Source organism: Antennarius striatus, chromosome 14 (genome assembly GCF_040054535.1).
Source record: "Antennarius striatus isolate MH-2024 chromosome 14, ASM4005453v1, whole genome shotgun sequence".
In the NCBI taxonomy this organism is placed as follows: Eukaryota; Metazoa; Chordata; class Actinopteri; order Lophiiformes; family Antennariidae; genus Antennarius; species Antennarius striatus.
In genome coordinates, this window is record NC_090789.1 from 306,453 (window position 1) to 316,696 (window position 10,244).

Genomic DNA, 10,244 nt, shown 5'->3' on the forward strand with positions numbered 1-10,244 from the left:
GAGTATAATATAATGTAAGAGTATAATAGTATAATATAATAGTATAATAGTATAATATTATAGTATAATTTATTAGTATATTATAAGAATATAATATAATAGTATAAGAGTATAATATAATAGTATAAGAGTATAATATAATAGTATAATTTATTAGTATAATGTAAGAGTATAATAGTATAATATAATAGTGTAATAGTATAATATTATAGTATAATTTATTAGTATAATATAAGAGTATAATATAATAGTATAAGAGTATAATATAATAGTATAAGAGTATAATATAATAGTATAATTTATTAGTATAATATAAGAGTATAATATAATAGTATAATATAATAGTATAATATATTAGTATAATATATTAGTATAATATAATATATTACACTATGAGAGTGAGAGGATGCAGAAGACAGGGTTAGATCGAGGCAGCTGATTGGCTGTGGTCCCCCCAGAGGAAAAAGCCCAGAAGAGAAGATTATACTATATATTATAATATAATAATATATTAAACAACGTAATGTAATATTAAACAATATAGTCTTTATTCAGCCATCAGTTACTGTGAAACGCCCGACCGGAACACACCTTGCTGCCGGTGCGTCGTGACGTCACGCTACGCCCCTCCCCCGCCGGCAGAGCTCAGCCCGCCGGTGAACGACCAGAACTCCACCGCCGTCATGTCGAGCACCGGGACGGCCGCGGTGGCTGACGGGATGTACTCCAAACTGATCGATGACGACGGAACGGAGGACGTCTTCACGCACCGGACCGATACCGGTAAGACGTCACCGGGGCCGCGCTGTGACGTCAGCAGTGTGCCCGGTTTGTTTTTCTGTGATCACTGATCGATTAGTTCAGAACAAAAGTTAAGACTGATCAGTGTGTGTGTGTGTGTGTGTGTGTGTGTGTGTGTGTGTGTGTGTGTGTGTGTTGTGTGTGTGTGTGTGTGTGTGTGTGTGTGTGTGTCTGTGTGTGTGTGTGTGTGTGTGTGTGTGTGTGTGTGTGTGTGTGTGTGTGTTGTGTGTGTGTGTGTGTGTGTGTGTGTGTGTGTGTGTGTGTGTGTGTGTGTGTGTGTGTGTGTGTTGTGTGTGTGTGTGTGTGTGTGTGTGTCTGTGTGTGTGTGTCTGTGTGTGTGTGTGTGTGTGTGTGTGTGTGTGTGTGTGTGTGTGTGTGTGTTGTGTGTGTGTGTGTGTGTGTGTGTGTGTGTGTGTGTGTGTGTGTGTGTGTGTGTGTGAACCGGATCAGTCTCGGTGTCAATGAGGAGCGTTTGATTGATTCTTAAACATTATGGGATGTTCTAGTGGCTCTTAAACTTCTTCAACTGCCTGAGTGGTTGCTAGGAAACGAGTGGGCGTGGTTAAGGACCTCATGAATGATAATAATGTTATTATTAATTATTAACCCGTTAGCAGCGTGAACAGTGTGAAAGGTGACATCACAGCCGTGAACATTAACACGCCAGGTGCCCCGCTCAGGTCCCCCGGTGGCCCCGGTCAGAGCGACCCCCGGGTGGGGCGGCCCCGGCCCCGGGTGGGGCCCCTACCGCCTCGCCACCATCTGCCTGGCGACGCTGTGTACCGTCCTGCTGATCGCCGTCATCGCCGTCGCCGCCCAGAGTGAGTCCCCCCAGTGTTTGTTTGTTTGTTTGTTTGTTTGTTTGTTTGTTTGTTTGTTTACATGATCGGTGTGGGTTTAGAAGCTTGTGGAGAAAACAACAACATCACGGGTTGGTTCCGTGTCCACTGGGACACGGAACCAACCCGTGATGTTGTTCACTACCAGGAACCGTCCAGAGGTGCTGAGCCAGCATGTGTGTGTGTGTGTGTGTGTGTGTGTGTGTGTGTGTGTGTGTGTGTGTGTGTGTGTGTGTGTGTGTGTGTGTGTGTGTGAGAAAAGGAATTTTCAATATTTCTGATTGATAGGTCAGTTTTTGTTTGTTTGTTTGTTTGTTTGTTTGTTTGTTTGTTTGTTTGTTTGTTTGTTGACCTGAATCCTTGATTTTTTGCACCGGTGTTCTTGTAGAGGTTTGGTCTGAGGAACCCTGTTTAGACCCTGGAGAGGCGGAGTCCAGACTCTAGGGGGCGTGTCCTTGGGGGAGTCACATGACGATGGTGATGATGATGATGTTGTGCGTTCAGGTGGACGTCCCATCAGGACCAACCCCCCCACTGGGGGAACCAGCACCCCCCTTCCAGCCTCGTGGGGCTGGGCTCCATTACAGACCTGTGTAGAAAAGAGAGGTGTTGGGGGGGGGAGGGTAAACACACCTGGTTCACAGCAGGAGCTAAATGTTCTTCAGAGAGGGAGGGGCCTGAGTGGAGGAGCCTTAGGGGGGTTTGGTGGGAGTGGTCTCACCGGGTCCAGGTGCTGCTGTGGGGGGGTCTGGTGCTACCAACCTCTCCCCTGTGTCCACAGACAGGAGGCCCCCGGAGGCGGTCTCGGGGGCCCAGGAGCAGACGCTGGACCTGAACGTGACGGCGCTCTTGGCCTCCATCAGGAACCTGCAGCAGGAGAAGGTGGAGCTCCAGAAAGAGAGGGCGGAGCTTCTAGCCAAACTGTCCACCGCCACAGGTGAGGTTAGCGCCTGGCGCTAGGTGAGGTTAGCGCCTGGCGCTAGGTGAGGTTAGCGCCTGGCGCTAGGTGAGGTTAGCGCCTGGCGCTAGGTGAGGTTAGCGCTGGCGCTAGGTGAGGTTAGCGCCTGGCGCTAGGTGAGGTTAGCGCCTGGCGCTAGGTGAGGTTAGCGCCTGGCGCTAGGTGAGGTTAGCGCCTGGCGCTAGGTGAGGTTAGCGCCTGGCGCAAGGTGAGGTTAGCGCCTGGCGCTAGGTGAGGTTAGCGCCTGGCGCTAGGTGAGGTTAGCGCCTGGCGCTAGGTGAGGTTAGCGCCTGGCGCTAGCTGTGTCGCTCTGGTCGTTCGTCGCGGCGCCGTCACGCTCTTTGTCTCCTGAAGCGCTCCAGCCCAGGACCGAGGCCACGCCCACACCGCTCACCTGCCCCCCCGACTGGCACCGCTTCAACGGCAGCTGTTACCTCATCTCCAGGACCACGCGTGATTGGCCAGAGAGCAAGTCCTACTGCGAGAGCCTGGGGGGGCACCTGGCCATCATCCACACGGCAGAGGAGCAGGTAGGACCTTCATGGGGGTAAATGGGTTTAGGGGGTCTCGGGGTTTAGGGGTGTAGGGGGTCTAAGGGGACTTGGGGTTTATGGGTCTAGGAGGTCTAGGGGTTTAGGGGTCTAGGTGGTCTAGGAGGACTAGGGGGACTAGGGGCTGTAGGGGGACTAGGAGGTCTAGGTGGTCTAGGGGAACTAGGGGCTCTTGGGGGACTGGGGGCGGGGGACTAGGGGGTCTAGGTGGTCCAGGGAAATTAGGGGTCTAGAGGGACTAGGAGGTCTAGAGGGACTAGGAGGTCTAGGGGGTCTAGAGGGACTAGGAGGTCTAGGGGGGGTATTTAGCGTCAACAGAACGGGAGCGGTCGGTGACCCTGACCTTGTCTCTCAGACCTTCCTGTGGGACCTCCTGCCCCGGGGTCACTGGAACGCCTTCTGGTTCGGGGTCACTGACGAGCACACGGAGGACCACTGGAAGTGGGTGGACGGCACCCCCCTGGCTGGAGGGTATGTCAGAGCTCACCCCCCCGACACCCACCATACTGGACCTGTGGCTCCGCACCGACCCCCCTGGTGGTGGGAGGCCTGGTCTGCTGGACCGACCCCCCCCTGGTCTGCTGGACTGGGTGGATCCCAGTTCGTTTGGGGGTCGGTTGCTCGTTTTGAACGAGCTCAAACTTTTCTCAGTTCTTTTGCCCCGCCCTTGGCAGGCCCCGCCTCCTGGAGGCCTCTGGGGGGGGTCCCGACCGGCGGCGCGCTCGTTTCATAACGGCGTGAATGTGGCCCAAAAACAAGTCAGGACAGGAAGGGGTTAAAGGTTCGAGATGTTCCAGATGCCGGGGGGGGTGATGGGGGGGCAGGAACACAGCTGCTATCAGCAGCATTATGTAAGACCCCCCCGCAACCCTGACCTCTGACCTCTGATGAAACACACGTGTCCGAGCGGAACGGTGAAGTGTGGGGGGGACCGTTATGCTGAGTCAGGTCATCCTTGGCCGAGGCGTTTCATTGGCTGCCCCCCCCGGCGCCCGACCAATGAGGTCCCCCCCCCCACTTATTTTGATGTCCAAATCTGTGGTCACATGATGTTCCCGCTCCTCTGTTCACCATCAGCGGGTTTCTCTTCCTCTTTTGAAAATGTTCCTTTATTATTTTTACTTCCGCCCCACCCTACCCCCCACCCTACCCCCACCACCCCCCACCCTACCCCCACCACCCCCCACCCTACCCCCACCACACCCCACCCCCCACCCTACCCCCACGTTCCACGTTTCTTCACGTGTTTCCACGTTTCTTCACGTCTTTCCACGTTTCTTCACGTGTTTCCACGTTTCTTCACGTGTTTCCACGTTTCTTCACGTTTCCACGTTTCTTCACCTGTTTCCACGTCTCTTCACGTCTTTCCACGTTTCTTCACGTGTTTCCACGTTCCTTCACGTGTTTCCACGTTTCTTCACGTCTTTCCACGATTCTTCACGTGTTTCCACGTTTCTTCACGTGTTTCCACGTTTCTTCACGTGTTTCCACGTTTCTTCACGTGTTTCCACGTTTCTTCACGTCTTTCCACGTTTCTTCATGTGTTTCCACGTTTCTTCACGTGTTTCCACGTTTCTTCACGTCTTTCCACGTTTCTTCACGTGTTTCCACATTTCTTCACCTGTTTCCACGTTTCTTCACGTCTTTCCACGTTTCTTCACGTGTTTCCACGTTCATTCACGTGTTTCCACGTTTCTTCACGTCTTTCCACGATTCTTCACGTGTTTCCACGTTTCTTCACGTGTTTCCACGTTTCTTCACGTGTTTCCACGTTTCTTCACGTCTTTCCACGTTTCGTCACGTCTTTCCACGTTTCTTCACGTCTTTCCACGTTTCTCCACGTGTTTCCACGTTTCTTCACGTGTTTCCACGTTTCTTCACGTGTTTCCACGTTTCTTCACGTGTTTCCACGTTTCTTCACGTGTTTCCACGTTTCTTCACGTGTTTCCACGTTCCTTCACGTGTTTCCACGTTTCTTCACGTGTTTCCACTTTTCTTCACGTCTTTCCACGTTCCTTCACGTGTTTCCACGTTTCTTCACGTTTCCACGTTTCTTCACGTGTTTCCACGTTTCTTCACCTGTTTCCACGTTTCTTCACGTGTTTCCACGTTTCTTCACGTGTTTCCACGTTCCTTCACGTGTTTCCACGTTTCTTCACGTCTTTCCACGATTCTTCACGTGTTTCCACGTTTCTTCACGTTTCCACGTTTCTTCACGTGTTTCCACGTTTCTTCACGTGTTTCCACGTTTCTTCACCTGTTTCCACGTTTCTTCACGTCTTTCCACGTTTCTTCACGTGTTTCCACGTTCCTTCACGTGTTTCCACGTTTCTTCACGTCTTTCCACGATTCTTCACGTGTTTCCACGTTTCTTCACGTGTTTCCACGTTTCTTCACGTGTTTCCACGTTTCTTCACGTCTTTCCACGATTCTTCACGTGTTTCCACGTTTCTTCACGTCTTTCCACGTTTCTTCACGTCTTTCCACGATTCTTCACGTTTCCACGTTTCTTCACGTGTTTCCACGTTTCTTCACGTGTTTCCACGTTCCTTCACGTGTTTCCACGTTTCTTCACGTTTCCACGTTTCTTCACGTGTTTCCACGTTTCTTCACCTGTTTCCACGTTTCTTCACGTGTTTCCACGTTTCTTCACGTGTTTCCACGTTCCTTCACGTGTTTCCACGTTTCTTCACGTCTTTCCACGATTCTTCACGTGTTTCCACGTTTCTTCACGTTTCCACGTTTCTTCACGTGTTTCCACATTTCTTCACGTTTTTCCACGTTTCTTCACGTGTTTCCACGTTTCTTCACGTGTTTCCACGTTTCTTCACGTCTTTCCACGTTTCTTCACGTGTTTCCACGTTTCTTCACGTGTTTCCACGTTTCTTCACGTTTCCACGTTTCTTCACGTGTTTCCACGTTTCTTCACATGTTTCCACGTTCCTTCACGTGTTTCCACGTTTCTTCACGTTTCCACGTTTCTTCACGTGTTTCCACATTTCTTCATGTGTTTCCACGTTTCTTCACATGTTTCCACGTTCCTTCACGTGTTTCCACGTTTCTTTACGTTTCCACGTTTCTTCACGTGTTTCCACGTTTCTTCATGTGTTTCCACGTTTCTTCACGTTTCCACGTTTCTTCCTGTCTCACTAGCTTTTGGGAGGTGGGTGAACCCAACAACCACATTGACGAGGACTGCGGCTACATCGTGAAAACACGTGTGCTGGAGCGGGTGGCCGTCCGCAGCTGGTACGACGCCCCCTGCAGCATGTACTGGCGCTTCATCTGTGAGAAGGAGATGGGGGGCGCCGGGGGCACCGCCATGCCGCACTGACCACTAATCCAGTCACACAGTGAGGTCACCCTGGAAATCTACGATATCAGAATGAGACGTATTTCACAATAAATCTCACATCTCTTCTCTTCACAGCGAAGGAAAATCAAAGGCATCCTGAAACTCCCAGCAGATTATGGGATGGATTCTGTCTCTTCTGCTCTTATTTTGCTTCATTTGTCTGCCTTCATGTGAAGCTGTCATTTGACACAACTGAAGCCTTTAGCTCAAGGCTACAACTCAGGAAACCCCACAGAGGATCTCCTGGCCTCAGCGGGTTCACGAAGGAATTTGGTCACAACAGTAAATGGTTTAAACTTGACTTGTGTCTCCTGTGGCCCCCGGCGTTGCTCCTGGTGTGTCGGTGCTTTGACATAAACAATAAATACATCAACTAATACTAATTAGCATATGAATATTAATTACAGGTGTGTGTGTGATCTGTTGGTGGCATTAATGCTTCATTACGAACCTGCTTGAGTCCAATCTTTGGGTGAATCTTGTAAATAAATCAATGATTTGTAAATTCTTCACACGCGTCGTCAGACTTTTATTGTGTGTTCGTGTTTTATGTTCCTTCCTGTCGTTGGTGTCACCGTGTCTCTTACACGTCATTAATCTCGTCTTTTGTTTTGACAACTCACTATCGGGTCACATTGAAGTTTTGCTGCCCCCAAGTGGTCAGAGATAGATCTACAGCTTTGGTGTCTCCACGGAACACGAGCACCAATGAAGTTCCAACAGGAAGTTCGGTGTGTGTAGCTAACACCCATTAGCTTCATCTCTGGTGCTTCGCTAACGAAATGTTTCCGTGTGAACGACAACGCAGGAAAATGGTTTGTGGTGACATCCAGTGTGACATCCAGTGTGACATCCAGTGTGACATCCAGTGTGACATCCAGTGTGACATCTAGTGTGACATCCAGTGTGACATCCAGTGTGACATCCAGTGTGACATCCAGTGTGACATCTAGTGTGACATCTAGTGTGACATCTAGTGTGACATCTAGTGTGACATCTAGTGTGACATCCAGTGTGACATCCAGTGTGAGTGGTGGAGTCAGTAAAGGAGGGGCCTCACACACACACACACACACATTAACACACACACACACACACACACACACATTAACACACACAAACACACACACACACATTAACACTCACACACACACACACACACACACACACACACACACACACACACACACACATGGTGTTAATGCAGAGTTCTATGTTTATTAGAAACATGTTCAGCACACACTTGGTCTTCTTACAGAGGAACTGCAGGCGTGTAAAAGTCTACGAACGCTTGTGGGTGTCGACTCGAGTCCAGCTGGCTCCGGTACGCCACTGGTTGTCATGGTGACAGGCGGCACCAAGATGGCGGCTCTATTGATACACAAACACTGTGGACACGTAGATGGACTGTCCCTCCTAACAGCTAGAATAAACATAATCCCCTCTCCTCTAAACGCTGCAGCGCCTCCTACAGGTCGGAGGCCGCAAATATGATAGAAATCACTAAAGTCAGATTTTGTTGTCTTTATCTAAACGTGTTTAAACGACAGTAGAGCTCATTTTCTGCTCGCTTAGCGTTTGGAATTATGGTTGCTATGCTTTTATTTTTTCCACCGTTGCCGTAGCAACAACGAAGATCTCTTGTACGTGCAGCGGGTTGCACCGCGCCCATTTACACAATGTGACTCCTCCCCCATGGCTCAGTTTGCACCAATGAGGACGAACAAGAGAGGGAGAGAAAGAGACAGGCAGTCAGCATCCTCCTCCTCACCTTCCTCACCCCCCCTCCCCTCCTCCTCCTCAGTTCCACAGCTTCAGGAAGCTGTCCCAGGACCCCGTGCAGACCCCCATCCCATCCTCGGGGACGCCGGTGCAGCTCACCCTGTTGTCATGGCCGGAGAGCACACCTGGGGGAGGACACACGTGATTGGTTGACGAGGTCCCAGCCGGCGGCCGGACGGCGACCCCCCCCACTCACCAACTTTCTCCCCCTTCAGCGTGTCCCACACGTGGCAGTTGAAGTCGTCGTAGCCGGCGAAGATGAGGCGCCCGGAGCTGGAGAGCGCCAGCGAGGTGACGCCGGCGTTCAGCCCCCCGTCCTGGTAGCCCCCCACCTCCTGGTCGGAGCGCAGGTCGTACAGCTTACAGCTGCAGTCGTCTGAGCCCGTCACCACCGCGTTCCCGCTGGGGAAGAACTGGGGGGGGACGCAGTGTGTTAAACACCCTCAGAAACACAAACGGGCTCAAAGGCACCACAGTGGGGGGGGGGTCTATCTGGGGGTCGACCCCACCCTCTTTTCTCATCTCTGTGACTTAGAATAACAGCCTGTAAGAACTCGGCCCTCATTGGCAGCTGGAGTCCGTCCCACAGCCAATCAGAGCAGAGTTCTCTAACCGCCAATAAAGTGTCCTTGTTTTAAATGACATCATTATGTTGTCCCCCGAAGCCCTGCCCACATGTTGAACCCTAACCCTGACCCCTAACCCTAACCCTAACCCTAGTCCTGACCCTGACCCTAACCCCTGACCCTGACTCCTAACCCTAATCCTAACCCCTGACCCTGACCCTAACCCTGACCCCTAACCCTGACCCCTAATCCTAACCCTAACCCTAACCCTAATCCTAACCCTAACCCTAATCCTAACCCCTGACCCTAACCCTGACCCCTAACCCTAACCTTAACCCTAATCCTGACCTTAACCCTAACCCTGACCCCTAACCCTAACCCTAACCCTAACCCTAATCCTGACCCTAACCCTAATCCTAACCCTAACCCTAACCCTAATCCTAACCCTAACCCCTGACCCTAATCCTGACCCTAACCCTAACCCTAATCCTAACCCTAACCCTAACCCTAATCCTAACCCTAACCCCTGACCCTAACCCTGACCCTGACCCCTAACCCTAACCTTAACCCTAATCCTGACCCTAACCCTAACCCTAACCCTAACCCTAACCCTGACCCCTAACCCTAACCCTAATCCTAACCCTAACCCTAACCCCTGACCCTAACCCTGACCCTAACCCCTGATCCTGACTCCTAATCCTAACCCCTGACCCTGACCCTGACCCTAACCCCTGACCCTGACTCCTAATCCTAACCCCTGACCCTGACCCTGACCCTGACCCTAACCCTGACCCTGACCCTGACCCCTAATCCTAACCCTGACCCTAACCCTAACCCCTGACCCTGACCCCCAGCCTCACAGCGATGGCGTTGATGTCGCTGGTGTGTCCGGAGAAGGTCTGCTTGCAGGTCCCGTCCCTCAGGTCCCACAGCTTGGCCAGCGAATCACAGGCCCCCGAGATGAAGGTGTTCATGTCGGGCCCCAGGGCCAGAGACATGCAGTCCCCGATGTGGTTGGTGAAGACCACCTTCTGCTTCCCGGTCTCCAGGTCCCACAGGCAGCTGCAGGGTCAGGTTAGCGTTAGCATTCAGCACAGGTTAGCTGCTGCTAGCTAAGCCGTGGGCTAAGTGTCGGGGAAACGGCTAGCAGCTGGTCCCACGTGGCTAACTAGCCACGACGCTGCCGTGGCAACGACACGACCACATCTTGTGTTCGGCTGCTGTTTCCATGGTAACCTTGAACGAAAGACCGCTGGACTCACCAGGTGGTGTCGCCGGACGCCGACAGGATCTCGGTATCGCTAAGGAAACGGCAGCAGGACAGGTAGCCTGTGGGGGGCGGAGTCAGGTCCGGTGGGTTATTTGGACTGAACGGAATGGTTCACGGGGGAG

At 51.6% G+C, this 10,244-nt stretch overlaps 2 protein-coding genes across 2 annotated transcripts in view; one reads left to right on the forward strand and one right to left on the reverse strand.

Annotated features, from left to right (window-relative positions):
• Positions 1 to 618: 618 nt before the first annotated feature.
• Positions 619 to 7,014, forward strand: LOC137607388 (CD209 antigen-like protein 2). The gene is made up of 7 exons (XM_068333109.1): positions 619 to 783; positions 1,482 to 1,622; positions 2,422 to 2,577; positions 2,953 to 3,128; positions 3,505 to 3,620; positions 6,303 to 6,502; positions 6,580 to 7,014. Exons 1-6 carry the CDS (start codon positions 684 to 686, stop codon positions 6,481 to 6,483), a joined length of 870 nt encoding a protein of 289 aa, XP_068189210.1. The 5' UTR covers positions 619 to 683; the 3' UTR covers positions 6,484 to 6,502; positions 6,580 to 7,014.
• Positions 7,015 to 7,711: 697 nt separating this feature from the next.
• Positions 7,712 to 10,244, reverse strand: part of gnb3b (guanine nucleotide binding protein (G protein), beta polypeptide 3b) — a 4,761-nt gene continuing 2,228 nt past the window's right edge. Inside the window, exons 6-9 of the mRNA XM_068332901.1 lie at positions 10,115 to 10,181; positions 9,713 to 9,914; positions 8,483 to 8,699; positions 7,712 to 8,411 (exon numbers count right to left, since the gene is read on the reverse strand). Of these exons, the coding sequence (XP_068189002.1) occupies positions 8,305 to 8,411; positions 8,483 to 8,699; positions 9,713 to 9,914; positions 10,115 to 10,181 (593 nt within the window). The 3' untranslated portion in view covers positions 7,712 to 8,304. The remainder of the gene's footprint in view (positions 8,412 to 8,482; positions 8,700 to 9,712; positions 9,915 to 10,114; positions 10,182 to 10,244) is intronic.